This window comes from Lipotes vexillifer, unplaced genomic scaffold (assembly GCF_000442215.2).
Source record: "Lipotes vexillifer unplaced genomic scaffold, Lipotes_vexillifer_v1.1 scaffold77, whole genome shotgun sequence".
NCBI classification, from domain to species: domain Eukaryota; kingdom Metazoa; phylum Chordata; class Mammalia; order Artiodactyla; family Lipotidae; genus Lipotes; species Lipotes vexillifer.
This window is the reverse complement of record NW_006792456.1, coordinates 2,022,101-2,044,837: the sequence shown is the minus strand read 5'-3', so window position 1 is coordinate 2,044,837 and position 22,737 is coordinate 2,022,101. Positions and strand designations below refer to the sequence as shown.

The 22,737-nt window shown below is 39.6% G+C and overlaps 1 protein-coding gene across 9 annotated transcripts in view; it reads right to left on the bottom strand.

Annotated features, from left to right (window-relative positions):
• The window catches only part of RTN4 (reticulon 4), a 170,091-nt gene that overhangs the window by 55,138 nt on the left and 92,216 nt on the right, over positions 1-22,737 (bottom strand). For 3 of the 9 annotated variants that reach the window (XM_007465672.1, XM_007465679.1, XM_007465680.1), the window contains exon 1: positions 10,018-10,884. The exons of 1 other annotated variant lie outside the window; for it this stretch is intronic. In XM_007465672.1, coding sequence (XP_007465734.1) covers positions 10,018-10,579 — 562 coding nt within the window. In that variant the 5' untranslated portion in view covers positions 10,580-10,884. Of the gene's footprint in view, positions 1-7,791; positions 7,851-9,391; positions 9,483-9,832; positions 9,960-10,017; positions 10,885-22,737 lie in introns of those variants that run through there. 5 more of the 9 variants (XM_007465674.1, XM_007465677.1, XM_007465675.1 and 2 more) reach the window with 5 other exon arrangements.

Genomic DNA, 22,737 nt, shown 5'->3' with positions numbered 1-22,737 from the left:
AGGTTCACAGGAACCTAACCCTGTATTTCCCCTAGGGACAATGATTCAGTATCTGCTAATTCAGTATTTTCTGTGACTTTATAGACCATAACCACCACAAATAATAAAATTGACTGTATTCATCAAAAAATCCTTCAAAAGCAAAGCTCAATTAAGATATTAACAGACAAACAAAAGATGAAAACAAAAGCTGAAAGAAATCACCACCAAGGGACCTGCACAATAAGGAATGTTAAATGAAGTTCTTCACAATGAAGGAAAAAGATGCCAGATAGAAACCCAAATCTTCATGAAGGAATGAAGGGCAGAAATGGTAAATGTATGTGTAAATACAAAATATTCTCATTCCCTAAATTCTTTAAAGAAATAGTAAATATATGAGTAGATATAAAGTATTCTCATATCTTAATTTCCTTCAAGAATAACTGACTTTTGGGCTTCCCTGGTGGCGCAGTGCTTGAGAGTCCGCCTGCCGATGCAGGAGACGCGGGTTCGTGCCCCGTTTCGGGAAGATCCCACATGCCGCAGAGCGGCTGGGCCCGTGAGCCATGGCCACTGAGCCTGCGCGTCCGGAGCCTGTGCTCCGCAAATGGGAGAGCAGTGGACAATAGGGAGGAATTAAGATTATTTTCTTTTTATAGGGTATTTACATTACCCTTGAAGTAATATAGTGTTACTTGAAATTGAACTTGGATTAACTGTAAATGAATATTGCAAACTCTAGGGCAACCACCCAAAAAAAAAAAAAAAAAAAAAAAAAAGAATAACTGACTTTTGAAGGAATACAAATTTTGAAAGAAGAAGTAAAACTGTCACTGTTTGCAGATGACATACTATACATAGAGAATCCTAAAGATGCTACCAGAAAACTACTAGAGCTAATCAATGAATTTGGTAAAGTAGCAGGGTACAAAATTAATGCACAGAAATCTCTTTCATTCCTATACACTAATGATGAAAAATCTGAAAGAGAAATTAAGGAAGCACTCCCATTTACCACTGCAACAAAAAGAATAAAATACCTAGGAATAAAAAAAAACCTGACTTTTGAAGCTTAAATAATTACAATATATAGTAATATATGTAGAAGTAAAATGTATGACAATAAAAGCACAAAGGATGGAAGGAATATGTAGAAGTACAAAAAAAACAGAAGCAGATGGGACAAAGAGAAAAGAGACTTAAATGGGGACTTCCCTGGTGGTCCAGTGGTTAAGAATCCATCTTACAATGCAGGGGACGCTGGTTCAATCCCTGGTGGGGGAACTAAGATCCCACATACTGTGGGGCAACTAAACCCACAGGCCACAACTAGAGAGAAGCCCACACACCACAATGGAGGATCCCACATGCCACAACTGAGACCCGAAGCAGCCAATAAATAAATAAACAGACTTAAGTGAATTATATTAATAATTACACTGGGAGCTTCCCTGGCGGCGCAGTGGTTGAGAATCCGCCTGCCAATGCAGGGGACACGGGTTCGTGCCCCGGTCCGGGAGGATCCCGCATGCCGTGGGGCGGCTGGGTCCGTGAGCCATGGCCACTGAGCCTGTGCACCCGGAGCCTGTGCTCTGCAACGGGAAAGGCCACAACAGTGAGAGGTCCGCGTACGGCAAAAAAAAAAAAAAAAATTACACTGAATGTAGTAAACGGCCCCAATTAAAAGGCAGAGGTTTTCAGGCTAGATAAAAACCCTACTATGTGCCACTTAACAGGACACACACTTTAAACATAAAAACACAGGTAGATTAAAAGTAAAAGAATGTAAAAGGATATATGATCCAAGCACTTATCTTACAAAATCTGGAATGGCTATACAAATGTCGAGCAAAAGTAGATTCAAACACAAGGAGTATTATCTTGAGATTACCAGAGGTAAAGAGGGGCATTTGATAATGAAAAAGGAGTAATCAGACATAACACTAAATAGATATAACAACACTAAAGGTATATGGGAAAGGTGTAATGGAAGTACATGAAGCAAAAACTAAAGCGAGACAAGGACAAATCTACAAATATTATTTAAAAAATTTAACACTCAACTCTCAGTTAATTGACAGACTGGACACACATGCACATAACACACACACTCAATAAACAAGGATATAGATGATTTAGACAACACTCCAATGAACTGACTTTTATAGAGCACTACAACCAACAACAAAATATACATTCTTCTTAAGTACACATGGAACATACACCAAGATAAACCATTTCCTGGTCTATAAAGCAAATCTCAATAAATTTAAAAGGATTGAAATCATGCAGCATATGTTCTTTGACCACATGAATTAAATAGAAATCAATAAAATAGAAGAATTCTGGAAAATGCCCTAATGTTTGGAAATTAAACACACAATTCTAAATAACTCATGGATCAAAGAATATACCACAAGGAAAATTAAAGAATAATTTAAATCAAATGATAATGGAAATCTGCAGGATACCGCTAAAGCAATGCTTAGAGAGAAATTTATAGCTCTAAATGCTTTTAGAAAAAAGGGTTAAATTCAAAGTTTAAAGCTTCCACCTAAGGAAACCAGAAAAAAGAGCAAGTTAAACCCAAATAAGTGACAGAAAATAAATAACAGCAGAAATCAATGACATCGGAAACATGCAAACTACAGAGAAAAATCAATGAAACCAAAAGTTGGTTCCTTGAAAAGATCAATAGAATTGATAATCCCTAAAATGATCAAGAAAAAGAGAAAAATAAGTATTGGAAATAAAAGAGGGACTATCACTATAAATCCTAAAAAATAAGAGAATATTATGAACAAGTTTATGCCAATAAATTAGACACTTAAGTAAGCGGACAAATTCCTTGATGTCCACTCATCAAGATGAAATAGTCAAGTTCCTTGAAAGGCATACATTTCCAAAACTGACACAAGCAGAAACAGAAAATCTGAATAGCCTTATATCACTTAAAAAAAGAATACCCATAATTTAAAACCATCTTCACAAAGAGAACTCCAAGGCCAGATGGCTTCATTAGTAAATTCTATAAACATCGAAGGATGCTTATGAAACTCTTTCAGCAAATTAAGGAAGAGCAAGCACTTCTCAAAATGTTTCACAGACTTATGCACTAATACCAAAACCAGACAAGGCTATTACAAGAAAATAAAAATACAGAAAAATATTCCTTACACAGGCATGCAAAATTCTTTAACAAAATATTAGCAAACTGAATCCAGAACTTGGTAGAATAAAACTCTCAATAATGATGGTGATTCGTTGAGACTGAAAAGTTATAAAGGCTATTTGTGAAAGAGATTTATATGATAGGTTTAAACCCCCTTAGAACAAAGATGAACAGAATTTTAAACAAGTAAATTCTCTTCTTTTCTGAGACCAAAGATTCCAGTAGATTAAAAAAAAATTTTTAATGCTTTAGGTCAGCTTCACCTAGGGCTGTCAGAACACCGAGATAAATAAATTTAACAATGGCACCTTCTAATTAGTCAAATTTACAAGTCAGTCTATAAAGTTAGGGAGAAAAAAAACAAGCGATTTTTTTTCTCTTTTCACAAAGTCAGCTGAGGGAACATAAATATATAATTGCCCCTACAGTACAACCACAAGAGTCCTCTGGTTTTAAGACAGCAGAAAATACTTTACAGGTGGGGGCTTGTATTCTTTCCGAATCTCCTACATGTATCTCTCATAACTACAATCTCTACTCATCTTTTTGTCCCCATACTCCGTCCTAAACCTGGTTAAAAAAAAAAAAAAGTGTGCTAATTTTTTCTTAATATTGAACTTCCAAGGGACCACCAATATAACCAGACTATTGCCAAATCTGTTTGAACAACAAAACTTTATAAGCCTTCTTCATCTATGGTAATAAGAACAAGTCATTAAAGAAATAATGTTTTTTTTTTTTTACACTAGAGGGCTACCTAAGCAAAGGACTCAGGGACTGCTAAAAAGATAATCCAGGGCTTCCCAGGTGGCGCAGTGGTTGAGAGTCCACCTGCCGATGCAGGGGACACGGGTTCGTGCCCCGGTCCGGGAAGATCCCACATGCCGCAGAGCGGCTGGGCCCGTGAGCCATGGCCGCTGAGCCTGCGCGTCCGGAGCCTGTGCTCCGCAACGGGAGAGACCACAACAGTGAGAGGCCTGCATACAGCAAAAAATAAAAAATAAAAATAAAAAAAGATAATCCAATATTTAGCAGCTTACAGCTCCTACTATAAGAGTAGGAGTAGTACCTATTGTTTGGCATTATCTGTCAACATTTTCAGTGCATATACCCTTTGGATCAATAATTCCACTTACATGAATTTATCCTACAACGCATATATCCTACAACACATATATATACTTCTATGCATGTATTTGCAAAGAGGTATATATAAAGGTGTTCACAGCAATGTTATTTACAACAGAAAAAGCTGAAAGACAACCTAATTAACCATCAATAAGAGACTGATTAAATAAAATAGGGTACATCCATATACCTTGTATATGTAAATAAATTAATGCTTTAATTCAAAAGAGTTGGGATATTTTTTTTCTTTTTGGCCACACCACGATGCAGAACTTCCCTGACCACGGAATGGAACCCATGCCCCCTGCAGTGGAAGCATAGAGTCTTAACCACCGGACCGCCAGGGAAGTCCCAAGACTTGGGATTTTTACCTGAGAGAAAATATTGCAGTAATTCTAGAACGATACAGAATATAGATCAGGATTCATCTATAATATTATATTCATTCAACAAATATCTGAGTGCTTATGCCACACCTAAGCACTGTGCTCAGCAATGCAAATATAATGTCATACAGTCCTTTTCCTCAAGGAATAAAGGTAATACAGCCCCTTTCCTCAAGGAGCATATAGTCTGGTGAACAGAAATGAGTAAACATACCATTCCCATATATATAGTATGATACATATGATGAGGTAAGAATAGAATGTTACGGGAACACGTGAGTAAAGCAACTTAAAAATTAAGAATCACCATTCCAAGAAACAAAAAAACATCAATTTAGATGTGAAATTATCAATTCCCCTTTAGAGTTGAGAAGAATGATGAGGCCATTGGTCTGAGAACACCTTAGCATAAGCAGAGCTGGGTCCTACCATTTTGCATGCCTATGTCCTACATGAGCTAGCCACAAAGGTCACACTCACCCATTTAAACACTGCTGATGAATTATGGTTCTGCCCTTACAGTTCCCATCCCTGGTGCTACCACCCCCAGAGGGACCTTCTAGGGTCTATATTTAGAAACAGGAACAAAAAGTCTCAAAGAATGTACTGTAAGAATAGTTCATCTGCCAACATTTACTTCTACTTAGAGGTCCCAGGGAAAAATCAAGAACTATTATCCATTTGGTTGGTACTTTTACCCTGGGCTAGCAAAGAACCTTTAAAATGTGTCATTTAAATTGGGGCCTTGCAACAGCAGTGGTTCAAATAAACTGCTTTTAGGTATATTATGAAATAACTACACATAAAACAGTCAATACTGAACAATAGAAAATATGTTCCTTTTTGGAAACGTTTCATATAACATAGCAAATCTTCCAAGTTTACAGAAATACAGTGCTCAAATAGCATGTTTTCTAAATACTATTCCACATAATTAGACATGTATCAAAGGTTCAATATATATTCATCACTTCAGTTTAAAAAGGATTTGAGGAAGCTCATGAGTTACTAAAAAGAACTATAAATTTGACACTGAGCTTCCTAGGAACCAATGTGAAATGTAACTCACTTTATCCTTAAGGAGCACACCACTTGTTCCCAACTGTTATTCCTAGTCAAAAAATTACAAATGGTTAACAAGAGACTTATTCAGAATCTCTAAATTAACCAGTTCCATTCCCTGTTGTCATTTTCTAGATAATAATAGGAGGAGAGAGGATGGGGAATGGATTATGGCATGACATCCCTTTCTTTAGAGGCAACTACTTCCTGGGAGTGTCACATCACTGTTTACTTGAACTTTATGTTAAGGACTGATACTTAAGATTTAAACTATATATCACTCAAAATCTTTTAACATTTCTAATATGTGCTCCTATGCTGATATAAATAATCATATAATAAATGACTTTGTAAAAGACTAATAATTTTTAATCCTTAAGCCATAACCTATACTTACGAGCAATATTCAATTCTATACAAGCTTCCATCGCAACAACAACTTTGGACAATCTCTGAAATTGATTTAATAAGCATCAACATTCTTTTCTTTGTATTTATATCCATGGCCTCCAAGTCCTATCAACTTTGCTTTCAGAAAACGTCTTATTAACCTAACTATAAAAACAGAGATTCAGAGCCAAAAAAAACCATGCTTCCTAGAGTTTCTTATATTCCTCCCTGTATTCCACTTCCACTGAATGAACTAGTAATGAACTAGTTCAGGCTCTACTCACCTCTCTCAGAACTACTGTGAAAGATTTCTAAATAGTTCCCCTATTTTTCTTTCCAACCTATCTTGAATATTGTCACCAACTCATTCTTCTAACACTGCTTTCATGATGCCATGCCTCAGTTCAGTAATTTTCAGTGGCTTCCCAATGTCTAAAGCAGTAATTCAGAAGGATGAAAAATAATGAAATAACTTTATATTTTGGAAACAACAACAACAAAAACATTTTTTGTTTCATTATTTAAATTGCCAAAGGCAAAGGCAACTGTGAATGGCAGAGCATGAATAAAAGCAGGATGATAAAACGCTAATTCCTTAATTTGGCATTCAACACCCTTCAGAATCCAGATCTACCACACATTTTCAATCTTAATTAACACTGGCTTAGAACATGTCCAGAGACCAAGCTCAATGCCATCCTTAATGAATGTTTGCATATCCTCAAAGCCTAGGTTAACCAACCACCTTTTTAATCTGAAGCCAATGTTTCTCCATGAAAAATGGTCAGCAGGGGAGAGGCTTCAGTTTCACTTCAGTTACTTCATTGCAATGGGGATGCTCCAAGCACAACAGCAAACAGCAAAATTACAACTTACCAAGTAAAGGAAATCAGTGTTTACTCAAAAAATAGGGTAAACAACAACGTTACATACACAACTGTCAGGGATCTACCATATTCACTAACATAAATCCTCTTCCAGTCAGACTGCTCTATGTTTCTAACCATGTTCTGCACATTTCTCAGCTCTTTGTCTTTACTCACATCAGTCCTTTTAGTTTCTCTAAATCTTCAAAACTACATTTCTGCTCCAAAATCCCAATATTTAAGGAGCACATTTCTAAAATAAACAATATTTTAAAAAGAAAATTTTTTTTACCATGGCCTGTTAGAGACCTCAAATGATCTAAGTGTAGTCCACCTCCCCATGCTCACCTTATACCACTCTCCCCCTAGTTTTTCTCACTAGTCTTCTTACCAGATTCTCAAACATACAAAGCTTATTACTGCCTCAGGGCTTTTGCCTCCTAGGAGCTTCTTGGAAATTTTTTATACCTGCAGCTTAAATCTCACCTCCTCAGAAAGGTCTCTCTCAGTGCCACCCTACCTAAAAAGGCTCCCACACATCTCAGTCATTTTCCACACCATCATTCTGCTTATTTTCCTCATAACACCTAACACTAATCTGCCTTCCTTAATTATGTGCATATTATCTGTACTCCCCCCACAGGGAACACATGTGTCTTGCTTATTGCTATATCCTCATAGCCTAGAATAGTGCCTCTTTGTAGGTAATCAATAATCAGTTGAATGAATGAACTCGTTAAGAAACCTAGACTCAGTGAAACGCCTTAACTATCCGTGCCCATAATCATAATGTTCCTGTATTTACTAAAGGAACTAAACTTTCCAAATAGGCAACATCAACACAGAATTAGGGAACTATGTAAAGATAGAGTCGCTGAGTAGTCAATATTCTTTCTCCTTTGTCTTCCAAACTTAGTATTCCGAAAGTCAAAATTCCAAGAGAATGCTGTCACCTCCTGAATCTCCAAGGTTCAAACAACAGAACTCTTTTCTTTGTTTCCATGAAGGAATACAAGATGACAAATTAGTATGCCTTTCTTAATCATTAAATTTATCATTTGCAAACTTAATATTTTTCTACCTCACCGTAGTTTCTCTAAAATGTGTGTTTTTACCCAGGAAAAGGAAAATTTGAGTTACTCCTCAGATTCTAATATCTTTAGTGTAGTGAATAATGTTTTGAGTAATGTTTTGGGGTATGTCAATATCAAAATGCTACTCAGAAACATCACTATTGGCTTATTTTCCCCACTGTGGAGCAGGAGTGAATTGAAGACAAAAAAAATTCTTCTGTGATCTCCCACTGAGTTCCTTTTTCTAGAAAAAGAACCATTTCTAAAATCCTACAAGGCTATGACAATTTCTCAGCAGGCTGTTACACTACCTGATTCTTGATTCCTGCCCTTTTATACATAAAAATCCTACTACTAGTGGGACACTTTGTCCCAAAAGTAACAAGCTATTTGTTAATAAGCTAATTAACGTGTCTAACAAGATGAATTCTCAATCTCTAACGAACTTGATTTTTTCTCTTCCAAAATAAAGTTTCCCAAGATGAAAAGGGTAATAAAACAATGTCACTAATAACAACAACATACAACCAGATGCTCGTGAATGAAAAGATTTGAAAACTATTCACGGACTATGATTTGTCTCTGCAGACCTAAAACATTACTTTTACTAAGTAGTATTTCTTTTTTTTTTTTTTTTTTTTTTTTAATACATACACAAGTATGTACGTTTTATAAATTTATTTATTTATTTATTTTTGGCTGTGTTGGGTCTTCGTTTCTGTGCGAGGGCTTTCTCTAGTTGTGGCAAGCGGGGGCCACTCTTCATCGCGGTGCGCGGGACTCTCACTGCCGCGGCCTCTCTTGTTGCAGAGCACAGGCTCCAGACGCGCAGGCTCAGTAGTCGTGGCTCACGGGCCCAGTTGCTCCGCGGCATGTGGGATCTTCCCAGACCAGGGCTCGAACCCGTGTCCCCTGCATTGGCAGGCAGACTCTCAACCACTGCGCCACCAGGGAAGCCCCCTAAGTAGTATTTCTAAGCAATAAACGAAAACGTCTGTCTCAAAACATTTCATGAAGTCTCATGGTAAATCTGCCACAAGTTCAACTGGCCTATTCCCGATAGGGAATCCACAGGTTTCCCCTTCTTTAGGAATGTCAACCATTTTGGCTTTTCCTTTTTTCTCTACGATTCAATCACGATGCCTTAAGAGGCTAAACCTGTCCACCCTAACAGCAATTCCCCTGACCCTGCGGCAGAGCCCCTGGCAGCACTGCGCCCCCTCGGAACACGATGCCCAGGTCCTACTTCCCCGGCTCGGTTAAGCCGGGAGGCGGGGGGAGACGCCACATCACAACCCGGTAAGCTGGGCGGTGGCAGGTCTTCGCCAGAACTCCTCTCCCCAGTTCTCCACGCGCCACACCACTGGAGGCGCTCTCCCTTCACTGCAGTCGGGTCAAAGTGGACGTTCTCCACTGGACCAGCGGGGGGAGGGGTGGTGGTGAAGCGCATGGGGCCACCCAAGCCGAGGGAGGGTTGAGGAGGGGGGCCAGAGGTGAATGCTGGCAAAGATCAACAGCAAAACTCCGTCTTTTCCCCAGGAGCAACCCAGACGGGCAGACAAAAGATTAGGCCGCCAAGGCCTTCCATCCTCACCCCGGAACCGAGCCAGCCCAATGAATCCGCACCCCTAGTTCCTCGATACACACCCAGCTCCTGCAAGGGGTGGGTTCCTAACTTCCCGGACGCGGTAGAATGGAGACCTGAGAGAAGAACCTGGGAGCGGGCGGGGTGCACTTGTTCCCCGACACCCAGACGGACAATAAAGAACAAGCCCGGGCTTCCTCGGCCGCCCCACCCTGCTCCCCGCGGCTCCCACCAGCGGGGGCGCCTTCGCCCCCAGGTCCGCAAACAAAGCCCCCTCCGGGCGGAGAGGAAGGCTGGGCGCAGGCTTTGGGGGCTGCGCACAAAAGAGGGAGGGGCGCGAGGGGCGGCGCGAGGCGAAGGGCGCGGCACTCACCCACTGAGCCGGAGGAGCCCCTGCGTTTGGGCGCGGCCGGCGTGGAGGGGGGCGCGGCGGGGGCAGGGGCGGCCGGGATCCACGCGGGCTCCGCCTGAGGGCTCACGTCGGCCGGGGGAGGAGGGGGTGGCCGGGCTGGAGGCTCATCGTCCTCAGAGAGCTGGGAGGGCGAGGTTGCGGTAATGGAAGGTAGGGAGGGCGCTGGCTCCGCCGACGACGTGGGGCTCGGGTCCCAAGACGGCTGCCGCTCCGGGGCGGCGAGGGGCGCTGCCGGCAGGGGCCCCCGGGGCGCCGGGGGCACGAAGTCATTGCCGAAGTCCAGCAGGGGCGCGCCAGCCGGGGTGGCGGCGGCGGCGGGCACCGGGGCCGCCGACAGCGCGGCGGCGGGCTTCCTCTCGAGCACCTCCAGCTCCTCCAGGTCCTCGTCCTCGTCCTCCTCTTCCTCCTCCTCTTCCTCTTCGTCCTCGGGCTCCTTCACGAACTGGTACTTGAACGCGGGCTGAGGGCGGGGCGGGCTGTCCGAGGACGAGGAGACCAGAGGCGACTGGTCCATGTCTTCCATTGCTGGCGGGGGAGAGATGATGCTGCAGCTGCTGCCTCCGCGGGAGACGCTTCTCCTCACAGCCGCGGGCAGTTGTGGGGGGTGGGGAGGACTGAGAGGGGCAGGGCCCAACGAGCCGAGGGACCTGCAGTGGCGACGGCTCCCGAAACAATGAGACTGCTCCTCCTGCCTCCGCGCCCGTGAAGCGCCACCCGCCCCGTCCCCAGTTGTTGCCGCCGCCGCCGCCGCCCAGACGAGCGAAGGAGAGAGGCCAGCCGACTCTCCGCCCAGTTTGGCGTGACTCACCCTCCTGCCAGGGAGAGGCAGGCACTAACGCGGGAGGAAGCGAGCCAATCGGCTAAGAGATAGAGTTAACGGGCAACCAGCCGGCCCAACGGAAAAGGAAAAAGACGCAAGTGGGTGGGTGTTACTGCACTTCCTCTCTTTTACCGGCCAGGCTGGGTTCGATGGGCGGGGTTTGGAGCTGGGAACCCCATAGTCCGCCTAGGGTAGTCGAGGGTCGAACTGGGGGCTTCGCCTTGCCCACAGCTGGAGGTCAGTCTGTGTAATTAGAGTACTGGGAAAGCGAGCCGGCTGCCTGCCTGACCTGAGGGGTCGGAGACGCTCCTGGCGCGCCACCGGAAGGGCGTTATCTTGGGGACTGGGAGTGGAAACTTTCCTCCCAGGAAAGGAAAAAACCCAGAGCGCAGAAAGGTACCAAATAACGGGACCGTGGAGTAACCTTAAGGATTGAAGTATACGTTAAATTTTAGATTTTGAAATAAAAGATTGTCTTTTTTCAAACTTAAATTTCCAAACCACCTTATCACTACTACTATCACCACATTAAAAGAAAAAATAATATTTTTGACAGTTTTCAGATCAGTCCCAGTCTAAACTGCGGATCCTGGATGACGTAGGCAAAACAGCTGGGCTGGACGATCTAGGGACTGGGGCAGACCATTTGAAAGTCTGCTCATCTCCTTCAAAGAGGGTTTTGGGATCTGCCCGCTACTGGACTCTTACTTGGTAGAAGGATGAGTCATCCAAAGAGGAAGGGGAGAGAGGAAAGTGGAAAGAGGACGATGCCTTGGAGGGCAAATTTGTTTCACATTATATTTCAGTCACTTTAGGCTCATGAGTCAACATTTCGGATGATTCAGGCTTTCTGGGAGTCAGGAGCCAAATACATACTCATTTCTTTGGTATGCCAGAATGAGCATAATCCCCATTCCACTTTTTCCAGAACTGGAGGGTTTAAAGAAAGTGGTTGCAGAACATTTAAGTATCAGCATCCAGAGGTTTAGAGATCCCTTTTATCTTTCTGATATACCTTCCAAAAATATTCCCTTCCTGCCTAATCTGGAGGCCCTGGAGAGAGGAGGTTAGCTTGCTTTCAAGTTGCTCACAGTCTAGGCCTGCACTGTTCAATACCTTAGTCATTGGCTACTCCTGGCTACTGAGCACTTGAAATGTGAGTCATCTGAAATGAGATGTGCTGTAAGTTTGAAATGCACACTAGATTTTGAGAGTTAGTACAAAAAAATTTAAATATCTCAATTTTTATATTGGTTACATGTTGGATTGATAATATTTTGGCTATATTGGGATAAATGTAATATATTATTAATTTCATTTGTTTCTCACTTTTTAATGCATCATCTAGAAATTTTTAAATATATATGGCCTATATTTTATTTCTATTGAACAGTGCTAGTCTGAATTGACGATTAAGAAATGTTGATTGGGACTTCCCTGGTGGCGCAGTGGTTAAGAATCTGCCTGCCAATGCAGGGGACACGGGTTCGAGCCCTGGTCCAGGAAGATCCCTCATGAGCAACTAAGCCTGTGCGCCACAACTATTGAGCCTGCACTCTAGAGCCCGCGAGTCACAACTACTGAAGCCCACACGCCTAGAGCCCATGCACCACAATAAGAGAAGCCACCGCAATCAGAAGCCCATGCACTGCAACAAATAGTATCCTCCACTTGCCGCAACTAGAGGAAGCCCATGTGCAGCAACGAAAACCCAATGCAGCCAAAAATAAATAAATAAATAAATTTATTTTAAAAAAAAAAGGAAATGTTGATTGCCATGGGGAATCATGGGTTATTTAAGCAAATTCTTAGCTCCAACTAATTAATATTACCCTAGGCTCAATTTGGGTATTAAAAAGGAAAAGCAGAGGTTGGGGGGAGGGGGGAGGGACACATAGGTGGAACACAGATTTTTAGGGCAGTGAAACTATTCTGTATGACACTGTGATGATGGATACATGACATTTTACATTTGGCAAAACTCAGAACTGTACAACACAAAGAGTGAATCGTAATGTAAACTGTGGACTTTAGTAATATATCAGTATTGGTTGATCACACCAATGCAAGATGTTAGTTATAGGGGAAACTGATTGGGAGGTGGGCATGGGAGTGTATAAGAACCCTCTTTAATGTTCAATTCTTCTGTAAATGTAAAACTAATAAATAAACTTTATTATTTTTTTTTAAAGGAAAGGTAGAACAAGATTTCCTGGCAATGTTACCTGATCAGGTTAGTTATCAACAATACATTCAAGACCTGACTTATCGGGGCTTCCCTGGTGATGCAGTGTCCACCTGCCAATGCAGGGGACACGGGTTCCAGCCCTGGTCCAGGAAGATCCCACATGCCACGGAGCAACTAAGCCCATGCACCACAGCTACTGAGCCTGCGCTCTAGAGCCTGCCAGCCGCAACTGCTGAAGCCCGTGTGCCACAACTGCTGAAGCCCGCATGCCTAGAGCCTGTGCTCCACAACAAGAGAAGCCACCACAATGAGAAGCCCTCGCACTGCAAAGAAGGGTAGCCCCCGCAGGCCGCAACTAGAGAAAGCCCGCACACAGCAACGGAAGACCCAACACAGCCAAAAAATTAATTAATTAATTAATTAATTAAATCTATTTAAAAAAAAGACCTGAATTATCAGTCCCACTGGCTTTATATTTAGAAAATTGTTGTGAGTTGCTTTGAGTTTGTTTGTTTTTAGAAGGGTTGGGAAGAGTAGGAAGAGAGAAGTGTTAGTGTAGAATTGGGGGGCAGTAGGTTTAATACCAAAGTAAAAATTTTTAACAAAACAGATTCCTCAATAATAACTAAAACAGTCCTGTTTCAAGTATTTGTCAAATATTTGTCAAAAATTATCAAAAACATACATGATTTTTCAACTAAGTCCATACATAAACAAAAGTATCCTAGCAAAATTCTATGGTATGAACTTTTCTATTAAATCACAATTTAGCCATCAGCAGTTCAGTCTTCCCCATACTGTTTTTCCTACTGTGATTGTTCTGAAACTCCTTAATGGAAAGTTTCACAGGGTTTTAACATATTAATTGTAAGTTGCTTATATGCTATTTCTGCATTCGTATATCTCTGTATCTGCTATTACTAAAATAGTCACAAAGGAATATCTTTAATTTATTAAAATTGTCATAAAAGAATGATTACAGAAAAGTGGTAGATTTATAATTTTAATAGTAAATAGCATTAAATATTGAGGCAATAATATAAGCACTCTCCTCTGACACAGGAGAAAAATAAGAATTTTATATTGTTATCTCAGTGACTTCTAAAAAATTAAGTATTTGATGGATGAATAAGAATAAAGAGCTTATCCAGTGTTCATAGAATGGTCAACAAAGCATAAGGAAAGGAGAATGTTGCTGCTATACCAGAATTAAAAGTAGTGTTAGTGACACATTAGGGTAACTAGATGTAAATACCACTCTCATTAACAAGAACATTCTGGTAGGTATTTGAAATGGTTAAAGGAAGAGTATAAATTCTAGCTCATAATAATAGAAAATAATTATTCAATGAATTATCTTTGAAATTATCTTACCAGATGTAGAAGTTTAAAGTTTCCAGTTACAATGGGTTAATAACTGTTCTCTCTTAGAACATTAAAAAATATCCATTCAGGCTGGTGGAATCTCAGAGTTGGAAGAACTCTGGTAAATCAGCTTGACCAATCTCCCTCCCATTACAAGAATTCCCTACAGAAGGTTTTTTAAATTTTGCCATCTGTGGTAGATTAAAAATGGCTACAAACTCTGCAATGACACCCATCAAGAGGTTGGGTCAATTTCCCCACCTCTGGATCTGGCCTTGTGACTTTTTTGTCCAATAGAATATACTGGAAATGTTCCAAGCCTAACCAGCAGAAGTATTATAGCCTCCACGCTCACTCTCTTGGCATGCTGAGGCCCCAGATGACAAACATGGAGAGAAAGACCTAGCCGTCCCAGCCACAGAGCTGATGTCCCAGAAATATGAGACCATCTCAGAATGAATGTTCAGCCAACCCACAGAATCATGATAAATAATGAATCACTATTTTAAACTACTACCTTTTGGGATGGTCCATTACGCAGCAAAAGCTAACTGAAACATCAGCCATTTTGTGCTTCCATTATGTGCTTAATTCATTCATACATGATATATATATATATGTGTATATATATATATACACATTGGGTATTTACTCTGTACCAAGCACTGTTCAAGACTCTGAACAACGGCACTGAACAAATCAGACACAAATGTGCATGAACACTTTCAGTAAAGGGAGACTCACGACTTAGGGAAATAGCCCATTCCATTTCTGTAGTAGTATACCTTATTGTACAGTGTCGAATTGACACCTAATCTGGTATACATACATAGAACAGGTTAATTGCATCATGTATGCCTCCTGAGAGAGTTAAAAGCGTGGGATGGGTGTACTCTTGTCTACATACTGTAGGATGTAGACTGGAGAGTAGATTCAGCAACCATGGGAGAAAGATGAAAGGTAGATTCCTGACAAATCTGTTTCAAGAAGCTGTGCATCACAGCTTTTTTGCCGACAGAGAAAGACTTGCTTGTGTTCAAAGAGCACCAATGAGCTACATTCAACCTTTGTATTCAAAAAAGACTAAAACATCATTTTGGCACTCTTAGGGGGAAAATTAACAGCTTGCTATGTCACTGTCCCTACCATTTCACTGGGATTTTAGATTTCATGAAATGTACCTTTTTGTGAAATGCAGTTTATGGTTCTGGCTAACATCTTGACATACAGTAAGTTCATCTGTAATAAGAATAGACATATAAATAGTATAAGATCAACGTCTTTGGCCATGCTAGTTATACACTGACAATTAGAGTTGGACCTAAAATTAAAATTTCAAGTTTCAAAGAGAAATCATATAATATGCAAGTGAAAGTCATAAGGCCCAAAAAGGTCCTCTGTGTTAATACTGCATTTCCTTCCTAGTTTAATATGCATCATTTCTCTGGTGATATTTATTTTGATCTAGGAAAAAAACTATTTTTGATCAGTTGTTCTAAGCATCACAAATCCAAGCAAAGAAATTCCTAAACCATCTTAGAGAAATAAAAGAAAATCTGTCCTCATGAGAAAAAAAAAACTACAAAGAAGAGTTTACAAAATTATCTGGGTTATAAATAACTCATTCTAGTAGGTATCCCACTCTTCCTAATACCTAAACACTGAGGTATAAATTTTGTTATTTTATTGTGAATGGAAATAGAAACCAGGTGGTCACTATCTTTAAAATAAACATTATTCATTTCTTCAACTAAAATCTATTGAGCATCTAACATATTTCCTAACATCAAGGAACATATAGTCTAGTTTACGTAAGAATATATAGGTATATATACATATGTGTGTATACACATTCATATATGTGTTGTGTGTATGTATGTATGTATATACATATGTGTATGAATATGTATTATAGAGAGGGAGACAGACAGACAGACTGGTCTAAGTGAAACATAACTATTGCTTATAGTTCAGGCAGAAGTTGATGAAAGCCTAAACTGATAGCATAGGAAATAGGAGAAGATAAATTTGAAAAACATTTAAGTTGAATTCATAGAATTTGGTGACTAATAGGATGGAGAGGCTGAAGAAAGAGAAGCTGATTCTAAGGTTTAAGTTTAGGTGACAAGGTAAATTGGTACTGCCATTATTAAAGAAAAGAAGTCAGGAGAGGAGCACAGAATGGGTGAGTAATGCTGGGGAGAATATAATGACCTCAGTTTTTAGATACACTGAACCTGAGTTGCCTGAAGAACATTGGAGTAGTAGAAATAATCAGGAGACAGCTGGAAAACTAGGGCTGGAGCTTAGATATAGTCTGGAGAGCAGGTAGCTAAACCTGTTGGTTAGGTTTCATGGGTAAATATTTGAGGAAAACTGGTGGGGTAAAGGAGAGGATGGCCAAGCAGGTTGGTGGATACTGTCTACTGCCCATGGGAGAAAAAGGCCTAGAATAGAGCCCTGGGAAAGATCAACGTGAAGTATCTCCGGATGTATTTGAACAATGTTATTTCCACTGATCCTTTTCTTTTCCTAGATAATACAAATCAAAACAAAACAAAAAACTCCAATAGGTCCAGTTTTTAAATAGGTGCTCATTTTGTTTTCTCCATTCACCTTAAACTCAGAACTCAAAATAATATTCCAGTAAGTGCCCAGTTTAATTCTATTCAGCACTAAGTAATCTATAGTAATAGGGACAGCACCAATAATTTAAGCCTCAGATAATTCTTAAACCCTCATTAAACTGGTAAATCCAGCCACTTAGCCAATAACAAGTGGTAGAATTGCCTGGTAGATTTTTGCCTCTTTCTGTAACTAACCAGCCACTAATGAAGATGCTAAAGAGAAGGAAATGGCTGAAAGAAAGGCAATAAGAGATTAAGCAAACTCTATAAATTACAAAATTAAACAATAAATGATTCTTTTATATACTGCTTGTATTTATGAGGCATACGATTTTTTTTAATCAACGGATCTATATTGCTCATATTCAACTTTTTTTCTACTTTCCTGAGAACTGAGAAACACATTCGTCACTGGAAATGCTATAGTATATTACCCTGCATGTGTCTTTTTTGAAATTCATTTTCCTTTTATTACTACAAACTTATTATCATCTATTATTTCCATTTTATCTGAGTTTTATTTATTGTCTGGAGTGGAAATTTTTCCTGTCAAGTGGTAAAAGTAATGTCGTAAATCACTTATGAAATGATAAATACTATTTACTCTAATGAGTTAAATATGGTGTGTCATTCATTTCCTCTCCCTCCTAAAACCCCATTAAAATGTCAGTAAAGCAATAAAAATGGTATTAACCAAGAAAGACAAAGAGAATAACAGAGGAGACAACAGTGTATAAAATATTTCAACATATTTTTGGAAGACAAAGCAGATAGAGGAGCAGTTACTGATTTAGCAGACTGTGAAGTTACAACCTAAACACCTCTCAAGGGGCAATATCAACTAGAAGTAAGTCATTTTGTGCCATAGAATCCCTGAGATGCTCAACCCTTGGAGGTGCTAGTATTGAAAATAAGTGGATTAAGTAAGAGAGGAATCCTCAGCCCCTTTGTCCCCTTCCTACACCCAGAAAGCCTGCAGCAAGGCTTAAACATATCACCACTGCCCCACTATCACTGCTCCCCCAGCCCCTGTTGTCCCCTATACCTCATTCTCCTCCAGAAAGGAAATTGGAGAATTCATTTTTGGAGAAACAAAATGGTTCCAGTGAAAATTTCTCAAAGTATTGGCATTTGGAGTACCCCAGTGAAAAGACCTGATGAGCCCCACCTGCCCCCTTCTCCCCACAAAGCTTCCGTCCATTTTTAAAAATTCTCTACTCTTAAACATAAAACAAAGCACAAGAACCACCAGTCATTTCACAAAAGTCTTGAATGGAAGCTAAAAATGAAAATAAACAGAAAAAGAAACTTGAGGGAACAGAGGCATACAGAAAACAGAAGAAAACATCATAGAAACTTTAATATTTACAGGGAGATACAGAATATATCACTCTATAAAACAAAAAACAGAAATAACAAAAATGAAAAAAAATCAAAGAACATGAGTGAGTTCACAAATTAAAACCAATTTCATGTTCATAGCAGCATTATTTACAATAGCCAAAAGGTAGAAACAACCCAGGGTCTATTAATGAATGAATGGAAAAACAAAATGTGATATATACATACAATGGAATACTATTCCGCCTTAAAAAGGAATGAAATTCTGATACATGCTACAACATGGTTGAACCTTGAAGACTAAGTGAAATAAATCAGACACAAAGGGACAAGTAATGTATGATTCCACTTACGTGAGGTACCTAGAATAGTCAAATACATAGAAACAGAAAGTAAAACAGTGGGTACCAGGGCTAAGGGAAGGTAGAAATGGGGAGTTAGTATTTAGAGAGTATTTGGTATATACAGAGTTTCATTATGGGATGATGAAGAAGTTCTGGAGATGGATAGTGGTGATAGTTGCACAACAATGTGAATGCATTTAATGCCACTGAACTGCTCACTTAAAAGTGGCTATAATGGTAAATTTCATTTTACTACATCAAAAAGATTTTAATTGCAACTGTGACAAAGCGAGAGAGAGGCATGGACATATATACACTACCAAGCATAAGGTAGATAGCTAGTGGGAAGCAGCCGCATAGCACAGGGAGATCAGCTCAGTGCTTTGTGACTGCCTGGAGGGGTGGGATAGGGAGGGTGGGAGGGAGGGAGACGCAAGAGGGAAGAGATATGGGAACATATGTATATGTATAACTGATTCATTTTGTTGTGAAGCTGAAACTAACATACCATTGTAAAGCAAATATACTCCAATAAAGATGTTAAAAAGAAAAAAAATAAAAATAAAGATGCTGTGATGATCCATGTACAAGTCTTTGTATGAACATATGCTTTGATTAAAAAAAAAAAAAGCAACACCATTTACAATAGCCTCAGAAAACATGAAATATTTAAGGATGGATTTAACAAAATATGCCCAAGACCATTACACTACAAACATTGCTAGAGAAATTAAAGAAACTAGAAGGACTTCAACTTGACTTCAAGGTTTATAATAAAGCTACAATAATTAAGACAGTGTAGTACTGGCATAAAAATGGACAAGTAGATCAGTGGAACAGAATAGAGTCCAGAAATAGACTCATAGACCCACATATATATAATCAGGTTTTTACACTGGTGTCAAAGTATTTCAGTGGGGAAAGCATAGTCTTTTCAACAAATTGTGCTGGAAAAATTGGACATCCATATGCAAACACACACACACACACACACACACACACACACACACACACGACCTTTGATCCTTATCTCACATCATAATAAAAAATTAGTTCAAAATGAATCATGGACATAAATAGAACAGTCAAAGCTATAAAATTTGGCAAGAATACATAATGAATGTTCTTGCAAGTATAAAATGGTACCACTAATTTGGAAAATCATTTGGTAATTACTTATAAAGTTAAACATACCTAATGATATGACTCAGCAATTTTACTCCTGGATATTTATCCAAGAGAAATGAGAACTGGAAACAACCCAAACTTCCATCAACTAATGAATGGATAAACATATTGTGGCTTTGGAATCCTACTCGGCAATAAAAAGGAATAAACTATTGATATACACAGCATGGAGGAAACTCAAAAGGATTATATTAATGAAAGAAGCAAGACACAAAAGCCCCCATACCCTATGATTCTGTTTATGTGATTCTTAAAAGGGCAAAACCACCAGGGGCAGGGGGAGGGGAGGGAGTGATTGCAGAAGGGACAGGGGACTTCTTGGAGAGATAGTGTTGATGGCTACATGACTATATACATTGTCAAAACTCATTGAACTATATGATTAAAATGAGTGAATTTTGTTGGATAAAAATTATATCTCAGTAAAGCTGATTATTTTTCTTAAAAAAGACAAAGATGTAATACAGAAGACAAAAGATGAAAAAGCTAGAAGATAAATTTGGGAGGCCTGTGAATCACTAATAAGAGTTCCAGAAAGAAAGAACAGAAAAAACACGAAGTTTCCTGTTAACCTAATTTGTCCTCTGGGAAGGTGAACTTGCAGTATGGTACTTCAAGCTCCATGACAGAGCATTATTTAAGAGTTTACATTTTAACTTAACCTTATAAATGTGTGCAGACTTTTCTGGGTGTCAATAAATGTTTTTTTTTTTTTTTTTTTTTTTCCTTGTGTTATGTGGGCCTCTCACTGTTGTGGCCTCTCCCATTTGTGGAGCACAGGCTCCGGACGCGCAGGCTCAGTGGCCATGGCTCACGGGCCCAGCCGCTCCGCGGCATGTGGGATCTTCCCGAAACGGGGCACGACCCCGCGTCTCCTGCATCGGCAGGCGGACTCTCAAGCACTGCGCCACCAGGGAAGCCCTCAATAAATGTTTTAAGACTATTTCTTAAACAATTTTCCTTCTTTAAATCACCTATCTCTATGAAATTGATAGTGCTGTAAATAAAACTAAGTCTAGCTTAAGTTGTTATTTAGATCTTAGAATTGGGGCTAGTTGCTGTTTTCAGGTGACTATGTACTGTGCAATTTTTTAAAAAGAAACTATTATTTTAAATGAATGTTTCCTAAGCTTATTGTGCTTTCATTGCTGAACCTCTGAAACCCAGCCATTAATCCTTTTTTAAACAGCTTTATTGAGGTATAATTCTCATACCATACAATTCATGCATTTAAAGTGTACAACTCAGTGCCAACTATTCTTCACCTTTTGTACAAGTTTTGAATAAGATATGGAAGAAAATACGATGTGATTCAGTAGAGCAAGATTCTAGATCTCCAGCTTGGTGACCTTCAGGACCCTCTGGGCTTCAATATCCTCATCTGTGAATCAGGGGGTTAAACCTAATGACTCTCTCACTCTGATCTACCTTCAAGATCATTTTTTATTGTTTATTTTTAGCCTTTAATTTCTCTCTAGTGCCAACATCAAATATTGGGATAAGCAGCTCAGAAAGATGTGTTTTACAGTAGGAGAGTTGCAACAATGCTCTGAATTAAAGATGATGCCGGCAGATTTATTACAGTATTTGGAAGTCTTTATAAATGTAACGAGATTCTTTAGAGCCTTTCTTGAAAGAAGACAGTTTCCTTTTATACATTTCAAAGTAAGAAAAAAAAGAGAAAGAGGATAGTCACATGGTGTGTTTAACTTAGATGAGCTTCTCTTCTATCTTTCGCATTTCTAAAAGCAAATATGAAAACTATGTAGAAAGTTGAACCGGCTTGGAAATATATTCAAGAAAACTATATTAAATTCAGTGATTCAGCCAAATATCTTAATCAAAAATATAAAAAACATTGCCTTCCAAGCTTTTGCTGAAGTAGAAAATGAAGAGCTCCCATAAAAGCCTGGTTGACATGCAAAATTTTATCACTGCAGATTTTAATAGTATATTCCTTCATTTGTTTCTTTTCTCTATTTCAAATAACAAAGGTAAAGTTACGTTTTTAAATTAATATGCCTATATTCCTAAAAAGCTTACAAGGGATTTCTTAGTAACTAGATATTGCTGTGGGTTGAATTGTGTCCTCCCCAAAGATATGTTAAAGTCCTAACCCCAGTACCCCAGAATGTGACCTTATTTGAAAATAGGGTCATCACAGATGTAGTTAGTGAAGATGAGGTCATAATGGAGTAGGGTGGGCCCTTAATCCAATATGATTGGGATCCTTTTAAGAAAAGTAGAAGACAGAGACACATAGGGAAGACAGAGACACATAGGGAAGACAGCCATGTGAAGATGGGGCAGAAATTGGAGTCATACTGCCACAAGCCAAGGAACACCAAGGCTTCCAGAATCTGGAAGAGGCAAGGAAGGATCCTAGAGGCTTTGGAGGGAGCATGGCCCAGTCAACACGTTGATTTCCTACATCTAGCCTCCAAAAGTGTGAGAGAATACATTTCTGTTTCTTTAAACCACCCAGTTTGTGGTATTTTGTTATGGCAGCCTTAGGGAACTAATACGAACATAGCCAAATTTTACGTGCATGCGGATGTGCACACACAAAAAGAGAACCCTCATTTTAGTCAAATTATTGGACTTCAAAAAATCTAATATAATCAGTGTGAACTTGAGTAATTAATTAAAATAATGCATGATCCCTTATAACCTTTACACAATCTCTTGAAGACATTGCCTTTGTAAATTTTGTGTTATGTAAGGGAACTAAGCTGAATAAAAGGAAAGGAAAAAGCAAAGGAAAAAAAGGAAAGGGGAGGGGAGGGAAGGGAAGGGGAGGAAGGGAGG